The 15,316-nt window shown below is 46.0% G+C and overlaps 1 protein-coding gene across 4 annotated transcripts in view; it reads right to left on the reverse strand.

Moving 5' to 3' along the window:
- Positions 1 to 15,316, reverse strand: part of SH3PXD2A (SH3 and PX domains 2A) — a 261,573-nt gene that overhangs the window by 82,109 nt on the left and 164,148 nt on the right. For all 4 annotated transcript variants that reach the window (XM_062601872.1, XM_062601873.1, XM_062601871.1 and 1 more), the window contains one exon: positions 14,198 to 14,226. In XM_062601872.1, coding sequence (XP_062457856.1) covers positions 14,198 to 14,226 — 29 coding nt within the window. The remainder of the gene's footprint in view (positions 1 to 14,197; positions 14,227 to 15,316) is intronic.

Below are 15,316 nucleotides of genomic sequence, written 5' to 3' on the forward strand. Positions count from 1 at the left end.
GAAAACCAGCAAACACTCCTCTTCTTGGAATGAGGGTGCAGAAGGGTAGCTGTTACTTTCACATTGCCTGGGAGAAGAGACAAGGATAGGCTAAGAACTTCCTGCATTCTGACAAAAAAAAAAAACAAAACAATTTAAAAACCCATCTGCAATGGGGAACCCAGTTCTGGACCCACCAATTTAACAGCACAGAAGACGCACCCTCCAATCACCTAGAGAGAGGGGAAAGCTATATTGGTGGCCTCCTCTGCTAGACTTGCTATTGTCTTTTGACTTGCAGAATTTTGTCAAGTCGGCCAAAAATCAGTAACAGATTCCTAGTACGTACATAACTGAGAAATTGCTAGCATGATACAAAGCATAAGAAACAGCTTTCAAACCTTCCCACTGGAAACCAGAGGTCCAAGAAACACATTACTGCATTTCCTCAGCTCAATGGGAATGGTGAGGTTTTGAAATCCTTTCTTTAAATCAGACACGCAATTTTTACTGTGTTAGAGCAAAACTGTAATTCAGATGGATTCAGTATTTCGCTTACTTTTCAGTAAATCCCCCAGCAGTGCCTACTCAGGGAAAAACCTGAAATCTTCCAACCACCTAAGTCCCAAGCCCATGCACTGCACTGTCACAATATAGTACAAAATACACTGTGGTAAATCACATTAATTTACTTTGGATAACCATTTAAGACAAAAAGAAAAAGCTTTGCATTGGTAGAGTGCAACAGGAAATCATCTGGCAGAGTAACTTGTGCTTTAGCTGATAGAGGGAACATACAGCATGTTTCTATTACAGACTCAGGGCACACACTGGAAAGGGTGTGAAGGAGTTGTTGTCAGCAACTTGTCTACTGGCTTTTGAATAGACTTCCACTGCCTTCAGGAACAGGATTATGGACTTCAGTCAGCAGTCAGATCTTTTTCCAGACAGAACCACCCGAATACGGCAGTGATAAATAAAGCAGAGGATGTACTGCAGGAGCAATTGGGAAGATTTCAAACAGTTTGCCCCAGTCCAAGCTGGCAACAAAAGGCTGAAACAGCCAACAGTTAAAGACAGAAACAATGAGCTGTGCTTAACACAAGCGTGGGGCTACCCTGCATCTTGTATGGCCAAGAATAGAGTGAGTTTAAACTTAGATCCACAGTAGCCATATCTACAAATGCCCTGTGTGAGTTCTCAAGGAATCAAGCTCACCATAAAAAACAATTGTTAGATACTAGCCTTTTTTAAAATTAATTTTTAAACAAAGTATTTTTTTCCTTGCCAAAAACCATTGGTCTAAACCACAATAAAAGGTCAATCTAAGGATCAACTGGTAAACAATCCCACAGGTCCCCAGCATGGGCTCCCCAGCCCAAGAAGCAGCATAAAAGCAGCAGCACTTCTCAGCTGCCCCAGCCTGACAGCAGCTCTATGTGGATGAGGTTGCTTCTGAAGCAGAAGACAGCTAGCATATTTCAGCTGCTCCTGCACATCTGCTTAGCATTAAACTTCCTTCTTGGGGATTTTTTTCTTTATTCCAAGACGTTTCAGCTCTAATTGCTACCAGCTTCTAAGAGTCCCCCCTACAAATAATAAAAATATCATACATTAGTGATGGATTCCACTTCACAGGGAGCTCAAATGAAGAGCCGCGAAGGGAGCCAGGGTATGGGGAGGAGGTCAAAGGCCCCAGAAGCACACTGTGCCCGAGCCAACTGAACACAAGCTTTGAACAGCCACTGGCTTCCCCTTTAGGACAGAGTTTTACTGGAATTCTGCATGGGGCTTGGAGCTGGTTTCCAATGGGATTGGTAACGGTAAATGAACAAACCCTCGCTTCCTGCCTCTCCTCTCCCCTGTTGCAGCATGGCCAAGCACCGGCTGGTCTCAGATGACTTGGAGGTGGGTGGGTGGGTAAATCTCAGTATTTGGAAGGGAAATTAAAGTTGCCTGCTCAAAGAAAGCCACTCCTAAGGCAACAGCATCCCAGTTCTGCTCCTAACACCAGCCCCTACAGCCCTTGCTGTCAGCTTCAGCTGGAGCCAGAACAAACCCCTCTGATCAGAATTATTTTTAAAAGCTCAAAAGAAACACAGGTCCATAAATTCCAGCTAAGCCGCAGGGCTGAGGCGGTTGTGAAGAGCACAGAGGAGGCTCCCTTTGGAGCCACGCTGCACAGAAATAGCAACAGAGCAGGCGTGTTGCTAGAAACGGCCACTGAGCCCCATCCCATCCGAGCTGCCACCACAGAGGTGGGCAACCCCAGATGGGCTCCTCAGGTGGGGAAGCAAAGGAAGGTGTTGGAGGGGTGGAAAGGCTTTAAAGACATAATTAAGCTGGTTGCTGTGGTGATAGAAACACATGAAACGGATTATTTTAGATTTCACCAGAATCTTTTCTGCTGCCAGTGAAAGCGGTTGTTTTGCTGCTCCTCCCACCACTGGCAAGAGAATAGGCGCCAGACTGCTGGGGACTAACACTTTACGCTTGCAATACAGCTCCATTCATCTCATTTTAGCAGCAGACTATTTGTCTTGTGTGCAGTCAGAACAAAAGTGAGCTTCAAGGAAAAGCTACAAAACCTAGAGTCAGTCTAGAGGCAATGTATGAGCACAGGGCTACCGAAATCCAGGAGATGCCGCATTCATGGTTCACATCAGTACTGCAATTCCAGCTGGGTCCCTGGCCCAGCAGGTGCAGAGAAACTCCTCCATAGGCATTTTAGCAGTAGCTGCTGATGCAGGTTTCTTTTTGTCAGTAACAGTGCTTAAAATGTTCAGCTCAACGTTGAGTCCATTATGTATTACTGCTGTAAAGGCCAAAAGGAACACCTTCCTAAACATTCAGAGCTTGCACCTAACAGGGGCTATCAGGGTCCTTTATAATAAACTTTTTTTATACCTAGTGTCTGTATAGCTGTCTAGCCTGCTAAGCTACATATTTCACGACAATACTCCTCTAGCAATTACCCAGAGTTGGATCATACTGCTTATGAGTCTTAGCGTGGTTGTCATTCTGGCCATGTAGCCCTTGCCACAAATTATTTCTGTGCATAGCAGAGAAGTTAATATGGGCCAAAGACAAGTCCCCACAAGTGATCTGGATGTGGCTACCTTGCTTTGGACGGTAAAAGTAGTTCAACTATACAGGCATGACCTGTTCTATGGAAGAAAACAGTCCTAGGTCCATTTAACTAATCAAACACTTTTGTTCTCATGAAGCCCTGTCTTAAACATCACTTGGAAATACTGAAATCCCCCAGCAGCTGTTAAGGTGCACCTTAAAATACTGAGAAAAGGATGACAAGAACAGGTGGCCATGCTGAAATACTAATATCTGAAAGAGACTGCCCCTTTCCAACAGTGATCAGTTCTCTAGGTCATTAGTCCTGTCCATGAGGAGGTAGTAGTGGCTCAGTTATTCAAGGACCACAGTGGTGAGTGCAGCTGAGCATTTTGCAGATTCATTTCCCAGACATAAACCCTTCCTGTCTTTATTGGAAGGGTGGAAAGAGACTAAGCAGTACAACCTTAGACTGAAACTATACTGGCTTCCTGGGAGGTCAGTGTTCCACCCCAGAGAACTTCACTGGTGGTCCAGTAACTGGCTGGAGCTGGGGGAAGTAAATACTGCTTTTACTCAACACTGCTCAAATAAAAGGCATTAAGAGAAGAATGGTGGTGTTCTCATCCCAACAGTGTTATTTGATAAGTCAGCAAGAGCAGGCTGAGTAAGCTGTTCCTCAGAAGTATTAATTTCTTAGAACTGGCCTAGAGCCTTGGTCACTAATGTTTGTCACATATGGCAGAACAGAAAATAGAAATTAAGCCTTTATTTCAGTCTAGATTTTGAAGGCCAAGCCTGCCAAGAAGCTGCTATAAATGAAGTGCCATGTTGTTGCCCTAGGTGCTCAGGGGAGACACCTTACTGCTTAGAGAAGATAAAGAACCCCCAGGGGCCAGGCTCAGTCTACTCAATCCTTCTGACTCCTCCAGAGATTCCTCCTGGGATTTTGTCTCCAGTTCTCCCCTTATCACTTCCCTTCTGCTCTCTTCAGACAAGCAGAGGAACAACCTCTTCCCCCTGACAAGGTGAGGATGGCAAAACATGCACTCAAAAGCAGGAAGATCCATGAAGAACTCCAAAACTGTGAGGCCTGTTTCTGCTCCCATGTGCAGACAGCACCATGGTCAGTGTTCCCCCATATCCTTGTGAGCCATTTCCAAAGCCTTCAACCCCAGAGCCACCAACCATCCTTTATCAACGTGTCTCGAGGTTACTCTCCTCTAGCTCCTTCCCATTCATCTGGGGATTGGCACTTTGGTTAAATGGGAAGGCAACAGTCCTGGACTAGGGAAAAGAGAGGGAAATACTTGGTGTTGCTAACCTCCCCCATGAACAGAAAAGCTTTTATCAGAGAATTACTCTGATACAGTGTGCATGTAGCTCTACAATGTAGATGTAAAAAAAGCTTAGAAAAAGTGAAAATGCAGATGAGCCTTTATCTGAACTGGAACCATTTTCACACATTCCTGGCTCACACAATTAATTCATTCAATTAGGCAGAGAAAAACAGATAGCCAGAGAAACGGGAGGATGGCACAGAAAGGTTGTGAGTGTTTTGATCTATTTCAAGCATTACTGCTCAAGGCACCCTGTTGAACTGAGCCATTGATGTTTCTCCCTCCAGGCTCCAGAGAAACCAAAACAAAAACAACATTTGTGTCCAGCACCTGACCCAGGGCAGGCCTGGTCAGTCATTACACTTCTTAGGTACCACAACGACAGGTTTATTTGCTATTGAAATTGCTGGGCAAGTAGCAGCCACCGCTGTTCCTAACCAGAGTAGCTTAAATAAGCTTTCCTTGCTCTTAATGTCTGTAGGATGCTGATGCATCATATTTAAAGCAAGTGTTTTAAGGTAGTTCTCGAAGGAAAACAGATATATTCATTTCCTGCCCCCCCCAGGAGACTGTGTTTTAAAGTAAACCTCTCAGCCTTGCAGATGTATCTATCTCCTCTTCCATATACTTGATGCAGAACACCTCCACTCCCCATGCCATCTGATCAAGAGATGGCATCCTGAAGGGCTACATCTTGAAAAAAACATTTGAGTAGTAGATTATCAAACATGCAAATCCAGCTAAAGTGCAGGAGTAGGAGGATTAGCAGCAGCCATTAAATAAGGGCTTTAATTTTAGTCCTATTCACCACATTCAGCCCATCATGAACAGCCTGTGCAAGACCTGTGCTCAGGAAGAGGCGCTGCATTTATGCAGGAGGTGGGGGCAGATGTGCTGAGCCACAGTGAGGAGCCCAACGAGGACCTTCCTCTCCTTGGCAAATGTGGCTGCTCAGGGGTCTGCCAGGACTCCTTGCCTCCCCAGCACCAGGCTGCAGACCAATCTCAGACCACTTCCACTTGCCACGTAGCCTGGCGTACGCTAGACCCACACACACTGCTTGGAAAATGTTCACATCTGGCTTTCACGTGACTCGAGCATGCCTCAGAAATTCATCATCTGGATAACTCACTCCTGCAGGGAGAAATCCACAACCAGAGAGCCCTTTCCTGAGTCAGGATGGGGCAGCGAGGAAAGAGGATCGTATGCCTGACAAACTGCACAGTGACACGCTCAACAGCTGCATTTCCACAGCCTCATACAGTCCTTCATCCCTTCTAAAAGTACTAATGTAAAGAAAAGTTAGTCCCAGTTTCCTACTCTGTTTACTCCTGTAAAAGACCATCCTAATCCTATTCACAGACCCAGAAGTATCCAGGATTGTTTAGCTTTTGTTCTGGCAGCCATAGCACACATTAACTCTTTCCACATGGCAAGCAAGGACTGCTTCCCACATGATCACTGTGGTACAGCCCCTGCACATACAATATTGCAGCAGTTCCCAGTTTTGCTGGGAAGTGCCTAGAATATCTGAACGCTAATCCACATCTACAGCTGTACAAACTTAGAGCATCACCCCTCCAAAGGAAAAAAAAGTGCCTCTAGCGCTGCCAAGGACAGAGAAGCCCCAGCCATTACACTTGGAAAGTCACAGGTACATAGGCACACTAGGATTCATGCACGGCTCAAAGAAAAGAAAGAGCTAGAGTCAAATTCCAACTGTGAAGAAATCATGCTGCCAAGCACAGAGAGCGTACTACAGGATCGGCATGTCCAGGCAGCCTGTTTTAATTGGCAGCGGATTGAGCTGGCCAATCGACGCATACACAACTCCTGCTGAACACCTTTATAAGTAATGTTTCCAGCCGTCTCTGGTTAGATAAGCCACTCCATCCAGAGCAGACTGGAGAGGATTTTGCTTGTCACACAGGCCAGGCACAGCCAGAGTGTGACAACTATAAAATCGTGCACAAAGCTGGAGCCACTTCAGGAGTGCTATTTTAGAGGGTGAGTGCTCTCAACCTGAGGACACACACTTTGCCATCTAGGTTTCCTTCTCACAAGAGAGATTAAGGTTTCAGGTGCTCACTAGCCTGAGACTAAGTTATCTAAGACACACAGGTAAGAGGTATGCTCCTCTCAGCCAGACCCGTCTGTGCTGTGCAGAGATTCCTGCAACGGCTGAGGATCATCATCCTCCACTCCAGTGCCCAAGTGCATTTCTCACCTGCCTTATCTAACATGCCAAAATCAAAATCCATCACCACACAGTTCTCTGTGCAAGAGGAAAACCCACGCAGGCAGTGGTAATACCATCTGTCACTGACAGACAGAGGAGGAAGGCAGAAGAAGAGCAGATGGAGAATACACAACTCCTAAAAGCATGAGAAATGCCACTACATCCCCCAAGGTACCAAGTGTTTTCTTGGTGCTCAGCTGAAGGCTGAGACATTCACAAGGGTGTGTGCTGTTCTGCCATAGCTGTGCTCAAGCCACACCTCATACTTGCAGTCCTTCCCTGCCCATCCAGCCTCCCTGCCCTCTCCCCCGACACGGGGCTCTGTGCAGCACTGACACTGAACTGGGAACGGCAAAGAGCACAAACACATTCCTTTCCCTAATCCTGTACCCTGTCCCCTCACTTCATCTTAAAAGCCAAGGAGCAAAACAAACAACCCACACAACACACATACAATTCTTCCCTCTCTTATCCAGTCTTCCTCCCACTCCAGCAAATGGGCCACCCAGAAGATGACAGGGTTCCTATACATCTAAGGACCACATGTCAGCAGAAAAATGAAGCGGTGCAGAAAAATGTCTCCTATCTGCTCTTCTTTCCAGTAGCCTCAGGCAGAAGTCCAAAACATTTTGGTTTAAGCAGTGACTTCAAAAATACGGTGCACAAGGAGAAGTGTGAGATCAGTTTCCTCCTGCCAGACTATCACAGGCTGGATTTGCAGTGTGGGATTGGAGTGGACAGATTCACATCTTGACTGAAGATGCAGAACTGGGTCACATACACACACAGAGATGCTGCAAGGAATGAAGTCTGCCTGACTTAGCTGACGCTCTTCCTCAAATATATTACTCTGTGCAAGTGCACCTAGCACAGCACATTAGCCCTGCTTTGGAAAAAAAGCCAACAGATTGGATGTTCCTTCAATTATATGAAGAATTTAGAATAGAGACACTTGCAGGCTTTTTAAAACCTCAGGAAAGAAAATGGCTGTTTTGGGAATTGCTGCATCAGGCAAATGCCAGTAAAATGAATAGATTTTGGAGTTCAGCAAATTGAGGAAGTTTAGCGAGTTGAGAAAGATTTATTCTCCATCATGAGAAGAGGAAGATCCATCAAGGACTGAGCTGAGGATTCACCCTGAAATTATTAACTACTGACTCCTTCCAGAACCAGACCCAAGATGTACATCCCCAGTAATTACATGCTAAGGTTTGTTTAGTCCTTGGTTGCTATGCTTCTGCCTGCTCTATCCTTCTTTTATTACTAAATCTTTTAACCTCTTGTTTAAAAAAAAAAAAAAAAAGCAGCTATGTGAGAACCAAAATGTTCTGCCAGAATCTGCTGTTTTTGAATTCCATGCAGTAATTAGTAGATACAGCCAAGGTTAATCGCATGGTGGGGAACAGATCCTGATTTCTGATGAAGGGCAATCCTGTCAGTACATGCTTGTGACGTTACAAAATAGCGGCTGGCAAAGTACCTCGTCCAACCATCCTCATCAACAGGCCAAATGGCACCAAGGAGCCAGTCCACCATTGCTCTTTCTGCACTACTTGTGGAAAACAATGCAAGGAACACAGCACACACGTGTGATTCATCAGGATGCAAACAAGAGCACATGCCTCAGTCTGCAGGGATCATGTCGTACCACAGATTTCTTACAAGGATTAAGTCACCAAGCCCAAGCTACGTGGTTTAAGATGTTCCTGGGGCCTTGCCATGGGCTTCCACAAACTTAGATCCACATTCACCACCTTAAAAACCCAAAGATTAACCTTCCAAGCTGAAGCTTTCCCTTTGGATGGAGGACAGGGAGGCAGACTTCAGAGACAAACACCACAATGGCAGAATGACTCAAACTAATATTGGAGTTTAAAAACATTCTAGCTTTGCTGCTATCACCTGGGCTCAGATTCATTAAGCAATAACCAACTGCCTACTTCACTACTCATGCATTCAATGTGGGTAGCCACATGACATCTGCTGCAGTCACCACCATGCATTGTTTCATGCTGGGATTCACCGTGTTAGTTGGTATTTTCAACATCTTCAGTAACACGCTCTTAAATTTGGCCCCTTTGAGAACCCACTGAAAAGGTTCAGACTTCCTCTGGCTGAGAGGAGAAAATTGAGACAGATTTAACAGTCAACTGAGTAAGTTAAGGCATGCCCGCATGCTTGCAGTTGCATTCACAGCTCTTCTAATATTAGAAGAGCATCAACCATTCCAGATGACATCCCACCAACACTACTACAACCTTAAGGCAAAGGAAAGGCAGCACTGTGCATCACTTGCAGACATCTGTCCTTCCTTCTTCCTCCACTACAGCCATCTCCACAAATACCATTAAATATCTGCCAAGGTTGGAGGCTGTATGCTCTATCCTCTCCCTGTACCCATGTGTAGCTAAATGGCTGCTGCAGACCTATGAAGTTCCACACTCAGTTCCACCAACAAAGCTTTGTCCCTAGGGTGGGCATCTGAGCCCTGCAACAGGCAGAGACAGCTCCAGCCACACAGCCTTGCTGGTCCCTCTAGCACATGCCATTTCTCCATATTGCCTCAAAGGAGGCAGCTCAAGCTGAAGTTCAGAAAATAAAGTATATTTATTAAAAAAAAAACACAACACAACACAAAACCAAACCCAGAACCAAAACCAATCACATGCCATGGAGCTGTAAATGTACACTGGACATATGTAGCATGACAGGACCAGAAGGGTTCAGCTCTGAAGTGATAAGCACAGCACAGCTGCAAAGATAGAAAAAGCTAAAGAGCTAAGGCACTTCCCTTTGTAATTACAAAGGAAGCAGGAAAAAGCCATATCCCAGATAAAGAAATTACAATTAAGACATCTCCCTGAAGCTGACAGCACACATCCTCTGTGTGTGAAGAAGGTTTCCCTAGTAAGGAAGAATCAGGCTAAAGAAACAATTCTTGTCATCAGTTCTACCCATAAGCCCACGGAAGCAATCCCACAAGTGAGCACCCAGGAGGGCCCTTGATGTTATAGTGATCTGCTTGTTTCTCACTTCTGTCACTGTTGCAACTCTCTCAACTCTACTTGATTTCCCTTCTGAGGGAAAAAGAGAGCATTACAGATGTTTCTGCAAAAAGTCCGAGAAGTAGCTTCCAACGGACTCTGAAGTTTTAATTATTTACTTGCCAGCAAAGACATCCTTCCTAGTTTTAGATTACAGGAGGGAAAGGAAGCAGAGATTGTTGTCTGGGTGCTGCCATATTCTACTAGTCCAAAAATTGGACATGGGAACTAAGCTGAAGTATAGTTCCCTCTGCTGAGGAAGCCAAGCCTCATCAGCATCCTCATTGAGGCAACACTGGCTTGGACCAAACTGTTAAGTTAATATTCTAAGTGCTCAATTACAGGGGCTATTTATATAGACTTCAGCTGGCAGACTCAGCCAAAAGTACAGCCAGTTTGATGTACTTCTCTGGTCAGCTGAGAAAGAGACACTGCAGTGCTGATGGAGCCATGAACTTTAAAGTTATTCCCTCTCATTTGGAGGAGCATCCTACCACATAGCAATAAACTGACAGAGAAAGCCACTAAGCAGCAGCTTGAAGCCAGCTGTGCCCCCAGCAGCAAGTAGGGCAGTCAGAGCAGCGGGAGTGAGCAAGCAATGGTGATTTTTGTTAGGATTTCAGAAGGGGGTGGCTAGCAGTGCTCCTGCTAGTGCACACTGAAAGCGGTAAGCATAAGGGCATGGCTGCCTAAAAGGCAGGTGGCAGAGAACCATGCCTTAGCTTTGAAAGCAAAGGCAAAGCAGCATCTCTTCCGTTGCATCTAACCCCTACTGTTGGCAAGGAGAACACTCTCAGTAATTGAGGAGCACTGAGACTCAAGTGTGGAAAAGCTGCAAGGCTCCCTATTGCCACTGAACACCAGGTCCCAGATGCTTCCTTCAGCTTCATGACTGGGGAATGTGTTAACAACCTTGGCATGAAACCAGCCAGGAAAGATTCTCAGCAAGGGCAGAAGGCAAGATCATCTTACTCCAGGAGTCTGAAACTTGCTCTAGCCCACAGGGGTAGGGAGAGGGGAGCAACACACAGGGGACATCTCTGGGAAGATACATACCCCAACTGGTTCTACAAACCGCATCAGGATTAGCAGATGTCTCAAGGGTTAATTAGTTCACCAGGCACAGATGGTAGCTGGTAGGGTTTGTGGAGTGGATTAACCTAATTTGTGGTTTGTAATGTTCCATGCAAATATCCATTACTAGACTTGCAGCAATTCTACCCTTATTTCAATTTGAGCAGAGAAAACCACACAATGATGGTAGCGGTGCCTTTTTTGAGTGACAAATGAGTTGCTGTTCATTCAGTTAATGCGATTGACAAATTGGAGTCTGGAAAGCAATTCCTTCCCTTTTTTGCTACAGAGGGTCTTTGGAGAGACCTAGATGAGACCATTTGTTGTGAGTGCACAGAATATGCCCATGGTAACCACTCCTCACAGTTGTACTGAGGTCTCTTCCGCATTAACAGATGGTCATAAAGCAGCAACTGCCTGGTAACATAAAGGCAGCTTTCTGAGGCAGCTCTGCAGCATGTCAAGTAAAACCCCACAAATCCAGAGTAACAAACAGCACATGTGGCAGTTCAGGCCACAGCAAACATCCATGCCTACACAGAGTCTCAGTTGCTTCAGTGAAGCTCCAGGTCTGTGAACTGACTGCAGGTCAAATCATTTATAATTAGATCATATCCAAGTGAAGGGCTGCGTGTTTATACAGCTCTTTGCACAAGAGGAAGCCAGGCTCAGGGCTGGCATGTAGAGGTACCCCAGAGCAGTGCTAGACTCCCTTCTGTTTAGTTAAGGACATGCCATGCTATTGCATTCGGTTCAGAAGGTCTCAAATGTTTACAACCAATATCAGCTGCAGCAGTAAATGTTTCCATAACTCCTATTAAACTCTGAACTTGGATTAATTGTCTCTGCTCTAAGGAGCGAGCACAGGACTAGCTAGTCATGCATGCTGGCAAGGCAGAGGTCAGGCTAGAGGTGACACTGGCTGTCAGAGGCATTCCCCAAATGTTTCTGCAACAGGCCATGCTCATGTTGTGCCTGCACATGCCTGAGACACGGCAGCTGTGGGATTCCTGCTGGACAGTGTGGGACAGCTGTGCTCATGCCCCAGAGCCTCCTCCCATCACATCTTTGGGCAAGGCAGAAGATGTGTTCACAGGCCTGATTTGCTGGGAGATGATTGCATTTTAAAGTGCCTATTTGTCTCTTGGCTAAAGACAGTAGTGTCAGCACCTAGAGGAAAGTACATTTTGAAGCAGTTACCTTAAAAGGCTCTCACAGCACACCCTGGAAATTTGTGCTTATTTACCCCATCACTTGTTTGAGTGTCATAAAGCTGGTCTTTGTTAGAGGCTGCAACTACCAACTCCCTTGGCATATTCCTTCACTCATTGTGTGAGCACTCCCACAATATCCAGCTCTGAACAGAAGGAAGCATTCCTCCTCTGCTCTAAAATCAGGCAAGAGGATGGCTGGGAACAGAGTCCTTTTGTGCAGCTCGTTTGGTCAGAGAGCTGCTTCACATTCCTCTTCATGCCAGCTAAATGAAGAAAGAGCATCCCTAAATCTCACTGTTTCCAAGCTGTAACTGTGCAAGGGGCCAAGCACCTAGAAGTGGAGAAGAGGAAACGGTCCCAGAAAGAGACCTTGCAGCATGTGGAGGTGGGACAGTCAAGGGAGGGAGCCTGACTTGAGCCTCCATCCCTCACAGGGGTGGAGGAACACATCGCTTGGGCAGGAGGCCAAAAAGAACCCAGCAGGGCAGCATCCAAAAATGGCATCTCAGCTACACTGACTCAATCCCTCTTCCCCTAATGCCATAGCAGATCAGCTCCAACTTCCCTCCAGAGCCACAGGAATGGAGGAGCAGCAGTTTCCTCACACTCCCAAAGCAATCCTCTCATCTCTTAGATTATTGCAACTCCTGTGCATGTCAACTGGTGCACTGAGCCCAGAGCTCTCCTGGTTTCCTAGTGCTGTTCTAGGTCACTGCTAAATCAGGTTGCCCCAGAGACTTCAGTGCTGTTTTCCAAAGGTCTTTACATGGCCCAAAACCCCCAGTGCTCAGGATGTGTCACTGCATCAGGAGCTCCCACACTCAGTTCTGCCTTCTACAGGGTCACTTCACCTTTATGGTCTGCTCCTCTAGAGAAAGTGCCGCTGCCAGCATAAGTCACAGGCCACCATGAACAAACACTACACTTGTAATATTACATTTAGGAGATCCTAGAAGTGCAATCCAGATAATCTTTGTATGAGATTAAGAGAATGAAGCATACCATAGTTTAGCACATTGGGCCAGCACCTAGTACCACACTTGCCTCTTCATTACCACAACAAACCTCAGGGAAAGGATACCTAAAATATTGGCCTGCAAAGGCAATATCCATTTGATGTACAGGACAACAGGCTGAAACAACAGCTTTGCTTTAGTACACCACTTAGCTTATTAGAGAGCTGCAGCTTAAAAGCTCTCATAATTAACCAACAGATCAATCTAGGCAGTGACATTCATTGGAGACCAGTATGTTACGTTCATCTTCTTTCCTTCCCAAAGATTAAGCCATTGCAGTGTTTCTTCATCATCTTAAAAAGCAAGAAGAAAGAAAACCCCTCCTCTCCCCTGTACACAGGCCAGAGTTTTCCACAAGTTGCTATGGGTTTGCAAGGCCTCTCTTTGGATGCCCTGAGTACAACTGGGAGCACCCAAGACTCCAAACAAAGTCAATGAGAGTTGCAGGTGCTCAATGCTGCTTGGGGAAAAAAAAAAAAGAATAAAAGGAAAAATAAAAAAAAGAGAGAAAGCCCTGACAAATCCAGGGCAGCACAGCCAAACCCAGAGGCCCATAATTACATGTCCCTACTGAAAACACATCTGTAAAAATCACCAAGAGCTACAAGGGGAGGGGAAAAGTTGGATTTATGTAGTTTCAGATTAGGGTTTTATGGGACATTTGAATCCAGGAGCTTAAAAACAAAACACTGAGCTACAGCTTTTGAAGCAGCCCAAACCCAGACACAGGCATTGAAAGCATTTTGCATCAGAAGCTATATCAGATCCTTTTGGAAAAGCAAAGGTAAAAGATTCCAAGGAGAACAGAAAAGCATTCCCTTCCCCTCTGGAAAAGAGCCCCAGCTCTCAGGCTGCATTTTGACTGTTTGCTCAGGTAAAGAAAGACTTAAGAAAAAAATGAGAGAGAAATTTAGCATAATTATCATCTCAGACTGAAGAAGGAGCTGTATAAACACAGTCAGAGGAGAGCAGTCATTTTAACTGTAATACTATACGTGGTGGGTTTCTTCTCCTCTCCAGTGCAAAGAGCTGATGCCTGTCTCTAGCAGGCTTCAGCAACAGAAAGTTAAACTGCTACACAATTTAACCCACAGAAGGTAAAGGGAAGGTTTAAGGGGAGAGGTGTTGAAGAGGGGGTGGGATGAAGGGTGAAGGGGGCACACGGGAAGCTCCTCTCTGTAATCATGCAGTACATAGAAAGCCAGAAAGCCTGGTATCTTACCTGATTTTCTCTTTGAAGATCCATAGTCCCTGAAAAAAAGACAACAACAAATAGACATGGTTAGAGCTGGAAACGGTGGTGACAGAATGGGTGCCTCCCAGATTTCCACCCATATGCTCAAGAGCTCATCCTGTGCACTCCCTCCTTTAAAGAGGAGGTCGGGACTGCAAGGCATTGACAGGCAGGGACCAGGACGGATCCTGAGCAGCACCGGCTCATCATCATCAGCAGCTGGGGCTTCTGCAGCACCAGGGGCTCGGGGAGCATGTGATCAACGAGACAGAGCAAACCATCCACAACCAGCAAGGCAGGGGAGAAGGGTGTCATTTTTTCCCCTTTAAATTGAGCTATTAAATGCACAGCTACTGAATTAACCCCTGACATTCCCCCGGAGAGGAAAGGGAATATTAACTGCTTGATGCAGGGGTGCGGCTGCTACAGGCTTATCTGGCACTGCGTGCAGTGCTCTCCTTTCAGAGGCTGATTAATTTGTGAATAACCTCGGAACCTCTCCTCGTTACCTCTGACAAGCGTTTGTCTTCTGCAAGGAAAAACAACACCAAACCCCAAACTTTGTCCTTCTTCTTTCTTCCAGGATGGGGAATGAACCCGTACTTTTCTATAGTTATTAAAGGGTGCTGGCACCTTTGCTCGTGGCAGAACAGCTGAGAGCTCAGACAGCTGCTACAGAACTGGGAAGAAATTACAGAAGGGAGCTGCGGGAGCTGGTCTTGGATAAGCAGAGCTGAGGACAGAAATGCCTCACTATGGCTGTGCTTCTTCCCAGCACTTTCTCAGCCTCTGAGACTCAGCTCTGAAACGGTCTGCACAGGCAGGAGCCTGGGCAATGACAGATTGGGCAGACAGCACTGCTGCGTGGGCACAGTGCCTGGGGCACAGCCACACACTGTACCCGGAGGCATTAATGTTGGGAATACCACCTAATGAACCGCTCTAGAGGCAGGCTGTGTTTGAGGAATCCCACTGCAGGGGCAGGCAGCAGCTTCTAAATTTGGAGGGGGGGACAGGCTCTTAGAAGTGAGGTTTTGTCCATTGCAGCATGCTGTGTACTCCAGAGGAACCAGAGAAGGATTATCCTAAACTATGTATTTTATTTCA

This window comes from Pezoporus occidentalis, unplaced genomic scaffold, assembly GCF_034315485.1.
Source record: "Pezoporus occidentalis ecotype Australia unplaced genomic scaffold, CSIRO_AGI_Poc_V1 ctg73, whole genome shotgun sequence".
Lineage (NCBI taxonomy): Eukaryota > Metazoa > Chordata > Aves > Psittaciformes > Psittacidae > Pezoporus > Pezoporus occidentalis.